Source organism: Artemia sp. Qi Xiang Cuo, chromosome 2 (genome assembly GCF_049724085.1).
Source record: "Artemia sp. Qi Xiang Cuo chromosome 2, ASM4972408v1, whole genome shotgun sequence".
Lineage (NCBI taxonomy): Eukaryota > Metazoa > Arthropoda > Branchiopoda > Anostraca > Artemiidae > Artemia > Artemia sp. Qi Xiang Cuo.
In genome coordinates, this window is record NC_142795.1 from 13,946,147 (window position 1) to 13,964,624 (window position 18,478).

Here is an 18,478-nt window from a genome sequence, read left to right on the forward strand (position 1 = left end):
ATAATTTCTGTTCGTTTTAAGTTTTAATGTCGCTCCTTACTTTCAGTTTAAAAAAATTGTTTTTTTATTTCATTTCTGATCGTTTTTTAGTTAATGCAGCTTTTATTTTGGCTCGCCGTCATAGAATAAGTAAACAAAATTTGCATAAAAATTTTACTTTTCTTTTGCTAAATGGCTGTCTCTAAATTTGGTTCTGACGTAATTTACAAATTAACTTACGAAACGAACTTCTATATTCGTATATTTTTCTTCTGGCAAAAAATACACAGTTGCAGATTTTTGCAGATATGAGCTTAAAACCTCTGTCATAGGGCTTTCTGACACGCTGAATCTGACGGTGCGATTTTTATTAAATTGTTTACACTTTTAGGGGATGTTGCCCCCCTCTTAAAAAAATCAGGTAAATTTTCTCAGGATTTCAGCCATTAACGAGTAATGCTAAACTTAATAAAATTCATATATTTAGAATCAGCATTATAAGCCCATTCTTTTGATACATTTATTGACATCAAAGTTTCGATTACTATTGAGCCGTATTGCTTGTTTTTTTTTTTGTTTTTTTTTTATTACGTATATGTAATGTTATTACGTATATGATGGGGCTCTCCCCTTAGTCAATACCACGCTCTTTAAGTTAAAAGTTAAAAAAAATGTTAATTCACAAACCCCTGAATCACAAAGGCCGTTTAATTAGAATAGATAGCTCTTTTGAAAGCACTAAAAACAAACTATAGCGTAAAGAGCGAGGTATTGACTTGGGGGAGAACCTCCTCATATATGTAATAATTTCTGTTCATTTTAAGTTCTAATGTTGCTTCTTACTTTCAGTTGAAAAAACTTGTTTTTTTTAAATTTAATTTCTGATCGTTTTTTAAATAATGCTGGGAAATCCGTGCCCCTTTCATAGAAATGTCCCTTACCCCAAGGGAGAATCCTCCCCGGAAAGATTCTCCCGAGTACCCCCCTCATCCCCCCCCCCCTCCACCAGAAAAAAATTCTTCCTGAAAATGTCTGTATACTTCCCAATAACCAATACAATATGTAAGCCATGAGCAAAGTTCATAACTTGCAGCCCTTCCCCTGGGAGCTGGGGGGATTAAGTCATCCTAGAAGACATATTTAGATTTTCAACTATGCTGAACAAAATGGCTATCTCAAAATTTTAATTGGGTGACTTTGAGAAAAAATGAGCGTGGGAGGGGGCCTAGTTGCCCTCCATTTTTTGGTCACTTAAAAATGGCACTAGAACTTTTAATTTCCGTTCCAATGAGCCCTCTTACGATATTCTAGGACCACTGGGTCAATACGATTACCCCTGGGGAAAGAAAAAAAACAAATAAACACGCACCGGTGATCTTTCTTCTGGCAAAAAATGCAAAATTCCACATTTTTGTAGATGGGAGCTTGAAATCTCTACAGTAGGGTTCTCTGATACGCTGAATATGATGGTGTGAATTTCATTAGGGTTCTATAACTTTTAGGGGGTCTTTCCCCCTTTTTTCGAAAATCAGCCAAATTTTCTCAGGTGCGTAACTTTTGATGGGTAAGATTAAATTTGATGAAACTTATATATTTGAAATCAGAATTAAAATCTGATTCTTTTGATGTATCTATTCGTACCGAAATTCCGTTTTTTAGAGTTTCGGTTACCATTGAGCCGGGTCGCTCCTTACTTACAGTTCGTTACCACGAACTGTTTGAAATCCGTGTCCGTGTTTTTTTTTGTTTTACCAAAACAGAAGATATAAAAATGTTTCCATGAAGCAGCTGGATATTGCAACTTGCAAGAGGGGTGACAGAAAAACGGTTTAGGAAGTAATTAGTTGTTGAATATGAAATATATTGAATTTTATGGTAAACAGTAGTACAACCAGCATAATAACAATGAAGAATTTTTTATCCTGTTCAAATTCGTACTTTTGCGAATATGTATCTTTATAGGAGGTCAACCTTTCTTAGCACATCTTACCTTTTACAAGAAATCTCATAGCTTTGTTACTAACTTATTTTTTTATTCCAAACAGTTGATTAATAGCGGGGATTTTCTTTAATCTTTCGTGTTAGCTTGTTTGTTTTATGTCCCACTAAAAAGTGAAGGTTTTTACACAAATAATACAGTTTGTTTAATTTCATAGGTTTCTACTCGAAATTGGGCTGTAGCTCATTCAACGGCACCCACAGAATTTTATCTAAGGATATTCGGAGGGGCTAGGGTTTGAAAAAAATATTTTGTTTGCTGGGAAATTGTCAGACTTTCTCCAACTATGGCAAAATTATGAAATTTTTTTTGTCTTCATTCAGCAGCACCCACACAATTTTATCTAAAGATAGGGGGAGGGGCTCGGGTTTAAATTTGTTTTTGGTTGGCTGGGGAAGTGTGAGGCTTTCTCCAACTATGCCAAAATCTTGTAAATTTTTTGTCTTCCAGGAAGGGAGGTGGCTAAACATATTTTTACATATTTTGACTGGTATTAATTTTCGTGGTACATACAATGTTTAGAGCCATAAGCTCAGGTTTAGTAGATTGAAATGTGTGAATTCTAATTATGAGCTATTTCCTTTATAGAATGATGGCTAACAGAGATCCTGCTGCCAATCAATTGAATGCATATAGGGATGGAAGAGCTGTAAGTTTTTTATTCCTTATCTGATGACCTTTGGCTTTGTCAATTATTTTCCATACTGATAGAAAATATATGCAGTAGCGTCAAACAGGGGGGGGGGGTTAACCCCCTAGATTTAGGAAAATACCCTTTTTCGGTATTTTCGCTGAAAAATTTGATAAAAAAAACAAAATTGCCCACTTCTTCTAGATTTTCATAAAATACATTTTGCATCCCTGCCTAATTTTCGTGAATTTAGGCCATTACGTATATTTAACATGAAACAAAGAATAAAAATGTTTTAGCCTTTAGTATATGAGATAATGATACACATTTTGCGTCTAAGAACAAGCTTTATTTAAAAAGAAGAAAAAAAAAAACAAAACGCTGATATAAGAAAAAAACATACAATAAAATGCCAAGAAGCGCAGTAACCTAGACTTATACTTTGTCCTTCAGACATGCAAAAAATTTAATGAGAGAGCAAAGTACAATGGCATCCAGCAACAATTTTCCCCTTCCCAGAGTAAATGTTGTATTATATAAGACATGTCATCTATAACAAAAGAACCTACAAAATTAGTTTCATTTTTGATATTCGATACTTAAATCTCGATGTACCTTGCCCGACATGCTCTTATTGAAAATCATATGTTATGAGGAAAACCTGGAAAATCTCTCCTCTAGGAAAACCTGGTATCTAAACAAACATTGATTTTTTCTTCGGGGGGGGGGGGGCTGATGTACAGTCTATCCAATTTCTAAGATATTACCTTGTATGTATAGGGGTAAAGCGGTATTTAACCGGCTGTCTGTAGCCGAAATTTATTATGAATATATTAGAAATTCAAGACATATTATCTATGTCCAGTAGAAAACAGAATGGCAGTGACAGGAAGAAAATAGACTTCAGAAAACCTATTGACGAAATTCTGTATCTTTATTTAGTTCTCCCATTTACACTATTGTGTAATTTTCTTGGAACCTAAAAAATGACGATACTAGGTTTTAGTTGAGAGAAGCTGAAATTTACTTATCTGAAATGCCACAGAAATTAAGTTGTTTTTTGTTTTGCTAGTTTTATCTGAATGAAAAGAGGAAAGTAAACATTTTGAATGATAAGTAAATCCTTTAGTACACAATGTCACTTTAATTTTTGTTGTTGTCTTTTACGAAATAATCACATCGCTTTTATCAATACTTTCTTTCATTTAGTGGGCATCTTTTCTTATTTTGGGGGCAATGTTTATCAAAAGTTTTACAAATTTACAAAAATAAGTGCCAATGAACCTTTCAATGAACCAACTTCCAACACATTTCTATATAAATAATCAAAAACAAAACAATATGCCCCGCCGGCGGCCTATTAACACAACATCAATACTGATTCTTGTATCATAAATGGCACTACTAAAACAAAAATAAATATTTAAAAAAATCATAATTATTATAACAAAAATCTCTCAAATTTCCTCGGAAAATACTTCGGTCATGCTTACGCATGGCCACTATTGGTAATTAACTCCATGATTTTGGCAAGACGTGCCGAGTCGAAAACTGTGACCGGGGTGTCTCATACTCTGGCCGATGAAATACATCTGCGTTTCTTGTATTAAATTTGTGAAGATTCACACCAGATGTAAACATACCCTTAAAACAATCTGGGCTAAGATTATTAATAATAGCAAATATTAACATCGATCGATAAAAAAGGAATATTCCTGTAAGAGGGAGATTATTTAGTTTTAAATACACATTCCTCACTGAATTTCTAGGTCTATAATTTGCTAGAATCCTAATGACAGAATTCTGCAAGGCTCTAAGGTTTCTAAAATGCGATTGAGAAGTTGAAGACCATGCTAAACAACGATATAAAAGGTAACAATGGACAAGGGAAAAATATAAAAATAGAATCTTACAGGCGTACTGTATTTTTGTTTTGAAGAGAGGGGGGCAAACCTGTAAGAAAATCGAATTAAATAAAAAATATTAGAAATTTAGAGAGATAGTCGAAAACTGTTTGTGTTCTTTTTTTTTAGCGGCGGGGGGATGGGTAAAGTTATGTCCTGGGAGCATGCCTCGTTTAAACGCCTTTTTCTACTTTCACTATGATTATCAACATATCATATATAATTAAATTGTTTTGCTAGATGTCATTTTTGGTTGTATTAGCTTCTTTAGAATTTTCTTTGAAAACAAGTTTTCTTTTATAGACATATTTAACTAGTCTAATAATAAACGAGTAAAACAACAAGCAAAAGCAGGAACGCTAAGAACTGGAGATGTTACGAAAGTTCAATAAAACTGAAAGTTATGTCAATAGCCAAATTGCCACTGTCATTCATTATGGTAGTATTTAATATTTTCATAATATCGAGATAGTTGCTGAAAAGCGTTTGCCAAGCTGTTCTTCGAAATTTTCTAAAGGAAATTGTTTGAATACCTATCTAAAAATAAGTTAATAATTGGACCTTTACTGATGTTGTACATTCAGTAGTGCATCCGCCAAACAAGAAGCTTATAAATATTTCAAGAAGAATTTAGCTGGCAAGGATAAAGAAGTTTTCAACTCTGATCAAAAAGAAACCGACCAATGAAGCCTGATCGAAAAGAATTGGGAACTTATAGGAGTTGGACCTTGGAGATTCAAAATGGGAAGATGAATTAAAAACAACTAGCGCCATTGACAGTGTGACTTCTGGTGAGTCAATTAAAAAATATAAAATTTCAAAGAAAATCGGATAATTTGATAAATTAGTCTTCAATGTTGTACGACTAAAGCTGAAATTTGTCTACAAGTGACAATGAATCAGATTTTTTTCCAAGAATTATCTTGAATTGAAATCTAATCTTCACGAAGTTTGCCTTGGCAAGGTTGGTAAAACCCTGGTAGGTGAAGGAGGTTGGTTGACATTAAGCTAGCAGGTCTATTGAAGACATCCTCCCATGTTTGAAAATACCTGAACAAAAAAATAATTCTGAAGCATTTTTGGGTAGAGCATAAAAAGTAACGAAATTCTAGATGCGAACAGACGCGAATCGAATGGTCTAAATCTGGTCAATATTAAAACGCCTTTTTTCGGGTGATGTGAAATTTAGCTGCAGAAGCGAAATTCCTCTCTTATCACAAACTAGCTTTAGTGTCCAATACTGTGCGAATTTTATACAGTAAACTGATCTATAATGGAAACACATGAGGAAGCACATATTTATTCGATATTAACTAGTCCACTATGAAAACACTGTCAATGATCTTTTTCCTCAGTCTGTGACAAACTTTGGTCTTAGTTTTGTTCTTGCACAACCTCATTTGAGCCTATGATCACCAATTTTTTTTATAGGCGGCTGATCAGATGACTACATCACATGGTGCACCAATTGGGAGCAAAACTGCTTCACTTACGGGTGGCCCGAGGGGCCCAATTTTGCTGCAAGATCACGTTTTAATCGACGAAATTGCTCATTTTGATCGTGAACGCATTCCAGAAAGAGTGGTTCATGCCAAGGGTTCAGGTATTAAGTTAAAACTAATAGAGGCATAGATAGGAAATTCATTCTAGCGATTTTGGGATCGAAAAGAGTTGAACTGTGTCGTTGCGCCCCTTTGGCTATTGAGGGTGTCATCATTATGTATTATCTATTGTTGCTTATGATCATGGATGTCTAAAGCTTGAAAGAGTAGCTTATGCTAAAGGTTGAGCAGCAATGAGGCAATCCTCGAAGCAAAGAGCTGGACTTTCGGCTATTGAAGTGTTCTTTTTAACTAGTATTTAGTATTTCTCTGGATCTCGGATGTATACCAGAAGACGAACTTATGACAAAAGTTAAGACACTAAGCTAAAAGTAATAGACACGAAAATTCACAGTTTGTTTGAGTGACTTTAGTATTGATGATAGCTGGCCTGCATAATTAGTGCCCCTTTGGCTATTTCAATTTTGTTTTACTTTTTTATCTTCGGGGTTGCTTAAACAGCTGTTTAAGGCCCTGCACATTCAGAGCTGAGGTTCCATAGACTGTTGGTTGCAAACCTAACCTTGTCTTTTACTAGGTGTCTTATTTGAAACTTTGAATTTTATTCAGAAAACAGCTAGCATTTTGGCTAGAAATAGCTTGTTAGTGCTTATTAAATAGCTCTTAGTGCGACAAGCTTGTTAAAGCTTACCGTATTTCGACATTAATAAATAAATAAATCGAAATTGTCACTTGCTGCATTAATGTAAGTTAGGTGGAAGTGTTCATATTATATTTATGACGTGGCTAAAGCAGTAGAATTTGCGGCATTATCCTGAAATACTGTTAGAAGAAGAAAAAGCGATTTATTAAATAGCAAAATTTGGCCAATATTTAATCAATACTGTGCCAGTATGTACTAGAATAAGATTTTAGTTCGTAACGAGGCTGGAGTGGGAGAGTCAGAACTAAAAGTCTAATGATACTATGAAAAGAACGGTCTATTGATTGTAAAGTTTAACTTATATTACGTATTTGCACCATGCACTAACTTAAATTTCTATTTGTAGTGAGGCTGACGTAAGAGAGTGGGCTCCAATATTTCAGTAATACTGTAAATTATGGAAAAAAACTGGTCAATGAACTATATGACATGTAATCCAGCCTGGGTGAAAAAATCCTTTTAAGATTAAACAAAATACTGAAGCATAATCTACATCAATTTTATTTCCCCCCAAGAAGGATAGTCAGTGATAATTGTTTATTTGTTGTTGTTGTTGTGTTTTTTTTCATGGGTGATTGTAAAGGGGCACAGCAAACTACAAAGTCCAGGGCCTCTTTAAGTAACAAGAAGATTCTGCTATAGGAAAGTAGCGTTTTCTGCCATATTGTGGTAGAAAACATATTCAGCATGTCTGAGAGTCCTTTAACTGAGGTTTTAAGATTAAATAAAATAATAAAGTATGATCCACGAAATTTCAAAAATATTGTGCTTTTCCTGAGAAGGATGGTCATAAATATGTCTTTATTTGTTGTTTTTTTTATCCAAGGTTGATTGTAGTGAACCAGTCATCATAGATTGTCAAGAAAAGGACTCATTCAAACGGAAATAAACGTTTTACCACTTCTTTAAAGTAACAAACATATCATGTCACAGGAAAGTGGTGAATTGTGCCATTTTGTGGTGCAAAACATCTTTTTCAGCCCGAGGATGATTGTAGTGAACCAGTAATCGTAGAACGTCAGAAAATGGTCATTTGAATCGAAAATTAAAAGTTCTAGTACTCCTCTTAAGTAATAAAAATATTGTACCAGAGGAAAGTGGTGATTTCCGCCTTTTTAGGTGCTAACACAATTTTTGCCCTATTATGATCGAAATGAATCATTTCCCATAAAATGTCGGAAGAGGGCTCATTAGAACGGATAGTAAGAGTTCTGGTGTCTCTGGGAAGTAACAAAAATATCGCGCTACAGAAACGCGGTGAGCAGTCCCATTTTTTGGTACAAAACACTGATCCTAAAACTTCAGAAGAGGGCTCATTAGAACGAAAATTAAAAGTTCTAGCATTGATTTTCTGTAGCAAAAATAATAGACCATAGGAAAGCGGCGAGTACTGCTATTGTGTGCTGTAAAATAAAAGTTTGGGTCAGGGGATCGCCAAAATGTTATAGGCTAAAAATTCTGATTCAGCCGATTTAGCTTAGGGTTGAGAATTTGTTTATTCAACAAAGAATATGAACAAAAAGAAAAACTCACCATCTATTCCCTTCCCCTCCCCCCGCCAGGCTTTGTGGCTGGGAATCTAGGGAGAGAGAGAAGAAGAAGAATGAAAAACATTAAAACAAAACTGAATGATGAATTGTAGTACATCAGTCATTACTCGCTGTTAAACAAGCCAGAGTGAGATGCTAGGAACAATAAGCATTACCAGCGTTCTTTTTTGACATGACCCTGGGACTTCTACCCCATGGGTGGAACTGTAAAAACTAGTTATAATAAAGAGAACAATATAGAAAACGATAAAAAAATCCCTTAGAAGTAAAAAATCCTTTACAAATTTTTGAAGCTACCAATCGACTTATAACTATCAAAAAGATATTTTATGCAGCCTGTGTTGGAGGCGTAGTTGCCATGTGGTGTTGATTTCTTCCCTAATGATTATTAAGTTCATACAAAACAAACGGCTATTATAGGTCAGCATCTCTCAGCTTATAGTCTGGGAGCCAAAGTTAAAAATCTGACAAAATAGCGATCCGAGGTGTACAAGGGATCTGAGAGTTGTTTAGGACTAAATCGACCATGCTGATTACGAATATATCGGGAATATAAGCGCCAAAGGTGCGCTTGGTTCCCCATAATTAAATTCGTTATTTTTCTTTTTTACTCAGACTAATTCCAGCTTTCTATTATAAGATTGTAGTTGTCTCCTTTATACCTTGCCAAAACATTAGGCGATAATTAATTTACCATCAGAAAAAAAAACAACATACAGTTAGGTTTCCTATGCTGCTGGCCAATCAAAACAGCTCAGCTTCAAACTGCTTTTAAAAGCTTTTCCTTTAATTTCATTTTATTAATTTTAATCCGCACAAATAATGCTTCCAAAACTTCTTGCATTTATTTTTTCTAAATCAGCTACTATCAAGGAACGAGTAAGAAACATTGATGACCTAAACGGTAATCCTAATTATACATAAATAAAATAGTTTTAGGAATATTTTTTAAGCTATTATTTAGTCAAACTCGTCATCACTTCCAAAAAGATCGCGTGACCCAGCATACACACAAAGCAAGTCACACTTTCGGATTCCCGCACAGGAGCACTTCCCAATGCACATATTTTTACATTTGCAATGGGCTGCAACACGGCTTAAAGAAATCGGCCACTGTGACAATGAATTTGTATGAGAAATTGATTTTAAAAACTTTTTCCAAAAAATAAGTTTTTCAAAGAAAAGTAAAGAACTCCATTAAACAAAAATGAGCAAAAATAAATCAAATAACCTACCAAGCGTGAGACTACCACAAATCAGCATCGATAAATAAATGAAACCCAAAACGAGCAGAAATTACAATAAATAACCAAGTCATACTCAAAACAAGCAGAAATTAACATAAGTTGGGCTCAAAACCCCTATGCCTTCCCAGGGCCAGAACAAAATTTGCACTTTACTGAAAAAATATAAATGTTTTTACTTTTATAACTTTAATAAGTCAAATAATATTAACATTTCGATTACTAAATATCAGTATATGTATATTAAACTGACAATGCACATTCATTTGTATTTTTTCAGTGAAGTGCAAATTTTGTTCTGGCTTTCGGAAGACATAGGGGTTTTGCGCCCAACTTATGGTAATTTCTGCTCGTTTTGAGTTTGACTCGGTTAATTATTGTAATTTCTGTTCGTTTTCCCTGCTCTAAAGGGGAAAAGTTAATAAATAATACATTTTGCTAACATCGTTCTTATATGCCCCCAGAGCATAACTTAAAACCGTTGCCCAGAGGGTTGTGGGGTAGTGTCCTCCTCTTTACTTAGTCCCCGTTTCTTGTCTCGTTCTCGAGTGTCCCCGTTCTTTACTTAGGCAGCGCGATCCTGCTGCCTATGATTTATGCAGCAACTTTCTATATAAACCTTATATGCCCCCGGGCGTAACTTGCAACCCTTGCACTAAGGGCTCTGAGGGGGTTATCTTGCTTAAACAGCTAATTTCCAGAGCGTTCAACTACTTTGACCAAAATGAATACCTCAAAATTTTGATTGGATGTGTTTTGGAAAATGGTGGGCGTGGGAGGGGCGTTAGTCGCTATCCAATTACTTTCAACTATTAAAAAAGTCAGTAGCCCTTTCAATTTTCGATTGAACGAGCCCTTTTGAAGTTTCTACGACAACGCTTTCAATACAAACTTATATGTCCCAGGACATAACTTACAACCTTTGCCCTGGGGGCTGTGGGGGGAGGGGTTATCATCCTTAAAGACCGAATATCCAAAACTTTCAACTACGTTGAATAAAATGACTATCTAAAAATTTTGATTGGATGTGTTTTGGGAAAAGGTGGGCGTGAGAGGGGGCTTAGTTGCCCTCAAATCACTTTCGACTATTAAAAAGAGTACTATCCCTTTGAATTTCAAATCGAATGAGCCCTTTTTCAAGTGTCTACGACAAAGATTTTAATAAAAACCTTATATGCCGCCAGGGCATAACTTATAATCCTGGCCCTGAAGGTTGTGGGGAAGTGTCTTCCTCAAAAACATACTTTCTATGTGAAAATCCACTATGCTGAACAAATGGCTATTTCAAAATTTTGATTGGATGTGTTTGGGAGAATGATGGGTTTGGGGGGAGGGGGCTAGTTGCCCTCGAGACACTTTCAACTATTAAAAAGGGTACTAGCCCTTCGAATTTCCAATCGAATTAGCCTGTGTAGAAGTTTCTATGACAACGCCTTCTTTAAAAACCTTATATGCCCCGAGGGCATAACTTAAAACCCTTGCCCTGAGGGCTGTGGGGGAGTGTCCTCCTCAGAAACATATTTTCTATCTGGAAATCAACTGCGGTGAACAAAATGGCTGTCTCAAAAATTTGATTGGATGTGTTTGGGGAAATGATGGGCGTGTGGGGGGGGGGGGCGCCAAGTTGCCCTACAATCACTTTTAACTATTGAAAAGGGTACTAGCTCTTCAAATTTCCAATCGAACGAGCCTGTTTTGAAGTTTCTATGACAACACCTTCTTTGAAAACCTTATATGCCCCCAGGGCATAACTTAAAACCCTTGCCATGAGGGCTGCGAGGGAGTGTCCTCCTCAAAAACATATTTTCTATCTGGAAATCAACTACGCTGAATAAAATGGCTATCTCAAAATTTAGATTGGATATGATTGGGGAAACGATTGGCGTGGGGGGGGGCTAGTTGCCCTCCAATCACTTTTTACTATTAAAAAGGGCACTAGCCCTTCGAATTTCCAATCGAATGAGCCCGTTTTGAAGTTTCTACGACAACGCCTTCTATAAAAACCTTATATGGCCCCAGGGCATAACTTAAAACCCTTGCCCTGAGGGTTCTGGGGGAGTGTGCTCCTCAAAAACATATTTTCTATCTGGAAATCAACTACGCTGAACAAAATGGCTATATAAAAATTTTGATTGGATGTGTTTGGGGGAATGATGGGCGTGGGGGGGGGGGGGGGTAATTGCCCTCCAATCACTTTCGACTATTAAAAAGGGCACTAGAACTCTCGATTTCCAATCGAATGAGCCCCCTTTGAAGTTTCTATGATGACCCCTTCCATATGAAGTGCCCTGCTCTAAAGGAAAAAAATAATTCATAGTACGTTGTGCCAACATCGTTCTTATATGCCCTCAGGGCATAACTTAAAACCCTTGCCCCTGGGGGTTGGGCGGGAGTGTCCTCCTCAAAAATTTATTTTCTATCTGGAAATCAACTACGCTGAACAAAATGGCTATCTCAAAATTTTGATTGGATTTGTTTGGGGGAATGATGGGTGTGTGTGTGTGGGGGGGGGGGCTAGTTGCCCTCATCTAAGTTTTAACTATTAAAAGGGCGCTGGCCGCCCGAATCTGCAATTAACTGAGGTCTTTTCGACCTTTCTCTGACAACTCCGTCGATACGAAGTGCCTGAGTGAAGAAGAAAAAAAAACACATTGTGCCCACATCGTTCTTTACTTAGGCAGCGCTAGCGCGCTGCCTATGATTACCCAGAAATCGTCACTGTATGCCCATCCGAAATTTAGGGGATCTAGAACTATTGGTTCACACTCCTTAGCCTGTAAAATGATTCCCCACGTGGATTTTCTGTCTATGTGTTTGCCAAGCCAAGGCAGGAATTTTTTTTTCGCGACCTCTACCTAGATGGTAGGGTCGAAACTTTGACCTCATATTAAGGTATGAAGCGCACTTCGGTGGTCGCTAACCATGAAATAAATGGCATCAGCATGTTCGAAACTATCGTTTCCAAAAATCAGAAGTCATGTACCAAAATGTTTTTTACAAATCGTTATTTAACGACTTTTTCAACTTTCACTCCCCGACTTATATACAATTGTGTATGACTGTGCACGAACTATTTGGGGGGAATGTTAGTGAATGTTTCTTTACGTTGGGGAGAGGTGCCTGACGCCTCAAGAAATGCTATTTTAAGTCCACATTTTCTGACTTTCATAAAATATTAATCAAGAAATAAAGTTTTTTTTATATAGAAAAAAAATCTCAGGCAGAAAAGGTGCATAGTGATGTATATATTCGTTTTCAAAAATTGTTACCCTTATTCATGGTAGTAAAAAATCGTGTTGAAAAAGATTGCAAGATATGTAATCTGTCTTTCATTTTGCTTGGTCTTGGTAAGTACGTAGTTTATTTCACTTATTGCAGGTTTTTTAAATTTCTTGAACACTAAATATCTTTTAGGAGCTTTTGGTTATTTTGAAGTTACGCACGACATCACTAAGTACACCAAAGCTGCCATTTTCAGTCATATCGGCAAACAAACTCCCGTTGCTGTTAGGTTCTCAACCGTCGGGGGTGAAAGTGGATCGGCTGATACTGTAAGGTAAGTTCATACTTTCCTTGTGGAAAGAAGACATGGTCTGATGATGGAATTCGGCTTTATATGTCTGTAGTCTAGAAATCACTGAGATATTCTCCCTGATATGTGTCAAATTTGCGGCTACCAAACAGTAACCTGGCGGTTGGTCTTCAAAAGCTAAAACTCTCACTATTCGACTTGTATTCTACTTATCTTTGTTTGCACCTTACTCTGTGGCTAATTTTGTAGCCTGAGTTTGTTTTAAGTATGTTGTAAATGTGTGTTGTAATAATTGACAATCATACCGGGGTTCTTTTTTTATGCTATTATGGAAAATAAAGGAGTTGTTTGTTTATTTATTGGTTTAGTTTCGAAGCATGCTACCAAGTTATACTAAGATAATTTTCTCATTAAATGATCGCAAACAGAAAAAAACGAGATTGAGTTATATAACTACCTAATGAAAAGTGTTGTTTAATGCCGTTGGTTTACGTCTTAGATGTATTTTTGTAAGCCAGTCAAATTATGTCTAGGTTATTGGATTCCCAGAAAGGGAAGCCGATCTTCATTTATACCTTACCAATCATCATTTGTACCTTACTGTGTCCGTAATTTTAGTTATTGAGGTTGTTTTAAGTAAGCTGTGAATATGTGCATTAATATGTAATTGGCAATCATGCTGGCGTTTTTAGGTTATCATTGAGAACAAAGGAGTTATTTATTTCTTTAGTTTTGAAGCAATTTGTGAAGCGGTACTGAAATAAATTACGTGTGGGATGATAACAAACAGGAAAATAACGCGGTTGAGTTATTGATTTCCTGATAAAAAGTGTAGTTTGATGTCGTCAGTTTACGTCTGTCATGAATTTTTGTAAGTTCGTCAAATTATTCCCGAAGTGAATACCTGAAAAAGAATCCAATAACCTTCAAATTTTAAAATCTGATTTCTTTTTTTTATACAGGCTTCACGCCTCCGTCACAATTGATGATATGCCACTAATCTTGGCAATTATTATGCTATTTACTTTTAAGCTGCAAGAGAAGGATTTTCCTTGATTACCCCTACTGGGAAACCATCCCATATGGCTATGGATCGTCGAGCGAACTTGTCTTCAAGTACTCTTGGGGGAGGAGGGGGGTTTCCTTCACAAGGTAGTCCTGTCGAGCTGTACTTTGGTGAGCTGATTTCAAAGTCCTTATTTTATCTGGAACGAGTTTTGATACCTCCTCAGATGGAGGAGAAAGCATATATTTGTAGAACACTGACATTGAAGTCATATCAAATCGATTCTGGATCGACTGCACGGTTTAGGCTTCAGAGTTGCTAGAAATTGCTGCGCGAACTGCTGGGATGTTATGTATTACGCCACAAAAGAAAACGAAAGATTAAATTACCCTTTATTGGTTCTCCTTTGCAAAATTTAGAACCAGTAAAAAAAAAAATAAAAAAATAAGAGGTTTCGAGTTCCATGCTTTTCAATGAGTAAACTTTCCATTTTCTTTTGTAATCCCGATAGCGTGTTTCAACAGATCAAGATAACATTCCCGCGTAGTAAGATTACGCTTCTTCTGCGTTTCAGGTTCACAAATGGCGTCAAAGGTTGGGTTGATTTCTGCCATGAAATGCTATGGATAAAGGCCACGGATTTTTAAACCCAGTAGTCTCACTTAGAGCAATTTAACTTTTTGTGAAACTTACGGGTTATGATTTTGATTGATTTTATTTGTATAAAAGGGAATTTTTTTTTTTGTAACGTAAGGTAGAAAAGGGTATGGAACAAAGGATGGGGATGGGTTGGGATACTATACGGGGGTGGTGATTTTTATCGGTGAGTGGCGGCTAGGGAAGAGGTTTTCAGTACAGGGGTTTATTTGTGCTGACTTCCCAAAACGGAGGCACAAATTTTTTCTTCGAGACTCGAGGGTATCAAGTTTTAAAGTTTTAAGGAGGTAGGAATATGGGACCTTGCCTTCCTTATCAATAATCCTCAGGGCTCTTTTTTGAATATTTTCAGTTTTTTTGGTTGCTTCAATTGAGAGGCCCGGATGCCAGACAGGACTCGCGTACTCGACCAACGGACGTACAAAAGAAATATATACCTTTAGTAACTGATCTGGGGGGGGGGGAGGGCAACTAAATATATTCAGCAGTTTCAGCGGAGAAAGTGACAAGTTAGCTTGACGGATGATGTTATTTACATGGGTTTCCTTATTCAAATCAGAAGATATGGTAACACCTAGGACCTTAAAGGAAGTAGCTGAAATCTTAGGAGGAATAAGATGAAGGGAAAGAGTAGAGGACTCGAGGAAACTGACAGATACTATGGTGGATTTACAAGGATTAACCGTCATATCAAGAGAAGAAGCCTCGCCTGCAATGTCATGGAGGATACCCATTGGATTGCTATAAATATATTTATAACACGTCTCTACAACGGTTGGGTCATCGACAAATTTCCACCTGTCAGGGAAATCCATTGAAAGGCTGCTGATCGCAATCTTGATATTTGAATGCCTGTGATCTGTTTCAAAGAAATGAGGCAGTGAGCTTGACTAATAATGTTTCGACCCGAAATTCTTCGATAGGTTTTTCTATCAAGATATTATGGTTAACCAGGTCGAAAGCCTTTTGTAGGTCAATAGAAATTAGGTTTAGCCAGGGGTTTGGTCTCTCAAATAGTCTCCCCATGGAGTCAACGAGGTGGATAAGGTAATGTGAGGTTGATGTAGATTTCCAAACTGCCTAGGATCAACGAGGGGATGGACTTGGCACCTGAGCCAGTCAGCAAGAAAGCTTTCATATAATTTTGAAAAATTAGAAGTCAGAGGAGAAAGGACGAATGCCATCAAAGCCAGGCTTGTTGTTTTTCTTTTTTATTGGAGTTATGAAACCTTGTTTCCAAAGGAAAGGGAATAGTCCAGATTGAGTGTATTGATTGAAAAGAATAGAAAGCGGCTTTGAGAGGTAATCGCTGAAAGTTTTAATAAGTGGGACGGGAATATCCAGTGGGCAAGTGCTTGATTTTTTTAATTTTTCAATCTTTTTACCACGTCAAATGGGGAAATTAAAGGGGGTTTTAAAAGTAGGAGTTACATAGGAAAGGGGAGGGACCCTTTGGACAAATGAAGCAAGGAACTCGTTCAGATTATTTGCTATAGGTTCATCTAAATTAAAGTTTAGTGGCTCTGGTCTCTTGCCGGCTAGTATTTTGATTTGGGAATACTCATTTTTTGTTTTATCATTAGAGCATTTTTTAAACTTTTTTTGGGAAAATGAGCCATATTTACGTTTTTGGTCGATATTAATTAAAAAAACTTTTTCCACAAAATAAGTTTTTCAAAGAAAAGTAAAGAATTCATTAAACAAAAAATGAGCAAAACTAAAATCAAATAATCTACCAAGCGTGAAACTACCACAAATCAGCATTGATAAATAAATCAAACCCAAAACAAAAAGAAATTACAATAAATAACCGATTCAAACTCCAAAAGAGCAGAATTTAACATAAGTTGGGCTCAAAACCCCTATGCCATCCCAAGCCCAGATCATAATTTGCACTTTACAGAGAAAATATAATTGTTTTTACTTTTTTAACTTTAATAAATCAAATAATATTAACATTTTGATTACTAAATATCAGTATATGTATATTAAACTGACAATGCACTTTTATTTTTTAGTGGAAGTTTTTTTTTTTAGTGGATTTGTGATAAAAATGTAAGAGTATGCGCTGGTGAGCTACTTTTACTAATCGAATGAACGGGGCTCCGCTTGTGGGTTGATTGAGAACTTGTAACTATTATCATATTAAAAGTTTTACTGCGCCTGGCTATAGCACGATAATCCCTGCTTTTCAAATGTAATAATATGTACTTAGTTTCAAAACACAGGCCACGTCGAAATATACGGCAGGGTTTGGAATGGAGGAGTGAAAACCAGTTATTAAAAAGACGTACATGGGTGAAAAAAGGTACAATCACTCTTTTGTATACACTTGTTGGCAAAGTGAAATCGGCAGACTATAGAATTCTTCCCTGATTTGACTTCAGAAACCGCGTTACTAATAATAATTAAGTTGTTACTACATTTAAATTGTCACTGATCTCTGGATCTGGAATATTAATAGAGTTCACATTTAAATTGTCACTGACCTCTGGAACTAGGTCACCGATTAAATTCATATTTGAATTGACGCTTGCTTCATTAATATTCCTGTGTTTGGGGTCAGATTTGCTTCTGAATTGAATTGCAGTTAGTTTCAAATTATTAATTTGTTGCTTTGTATTCACCGACTCAAGTGTGTTCTTAATTATATTTCCCCTAAGATCAATGAAAGTAGAAATGTCGTTGGTTGTGAACTCGAGTTTTTTTTCTTCAGCACTAAGAGGGAGGTGAGGGAGAGGCCACATAGGGGGCTGGATTCACAATCGCCACAGGGAATATTTTCGGTCTGGCAGGAGGCATAGTTAGTAGCTAACATAAGGGGATAGTCCGTCTGGGCACTGGCATCTATAGTTCCTAGCAGAAAATCAGTCTGGCAACACTGGTTAAAATTGGTAGGGGACTAGTCTGACACTTGGTTTGGGCAGCAATGAATGCTTTACCATCCCTTTGGCAAGGGGGGTGACCTGATATCATCTAAAACTTCTTTTAAGGAAGAATTTAATTCTGACCGTCGGCGTCGTGGGGTATCACTAGCTTTCGAAGAAGTAGTGGTGATGTATTCTTGATTTTCAGTGTTGTTTTGTTTCGAGGAACAATCTAAACATAACCAGTTTTTATTCCACTGGGAACGTTCTATCCTCGCACATTGCTCATGAATGGAAGAGTTGCAAGCAATACATACCAGGCAGTTGATTGTTGCCCTTAATCTACACTCAGGACACACTCTTTTAAAGTCCTTTGGTTGCCCTTTAGTCATTTTGTTGACTAATATAAATGGTTAAAAAGTTCAATTCACCTGATGGCTGGTGACAAAATCCAAATTTAGGTCGCAGTTAATCATTTTTCACTGAATTAACTGAGTTTAATTCGGAAAAGCATAATCCAAATAGGTGCTAACAGGTTGAACTCTGGTTGAAGACTTAAATTGACATTATATTACATAGCTGACGTCTTAATAATTTTTTTTTTTTTTTACCACTTGTGTGACTAGTGAAGCTCGGGTATATCAGGTGCCCGATTTTGAATATTGATAATTTTTTAAGATATTTTTTTTTATATTGCTCATGGCATCTGAGGAAGTTGGGGTTAGCTGGATAAACGCCACACTAAAATACACTCAAAGAGAAACCTTTTAGAAAAGCTTTTGTCTAAAAGTATCTTATTTTTAAACACATTTGCTTCTTAAAAACATTAAAATAAACATGGTAA

At 36.3% G+C, this 18,478-nt stretch overlaps 1 protein-coding gene across 2 annotated transcripts in view; it reads left to right on the forward strand.

Moving 5' to 3' along the window:
* Window positions 1-18,478, forward strand: part of Cat (Catalase) — a 144,029-nt gene that overhangs the window by 16,693 nt on the left and 108,858 nt on the right. For both annotated transcript variants that reach the window (XM_089099174.1, XM_089099180.1), the window contains exons 2-4: window positions 2,567-2,627; window positions 5,945-6,116; window positions 12,987-13,128. In XM_089099174.1, coding sequence (XP_088955300.1) covers window positions 2,568-2,627; window positions 5,945-6,116; window positions 12,987-13,128 — 374 coding nt within the window. In that variant the 5' untranslated portion in view covers window position 2,567. The remainder of the gene's footprint in view (window positions 1-2,566; window positions 2,628-5,944; window positions 6,117-12,986; window positions 13,129-18,478) is intronic.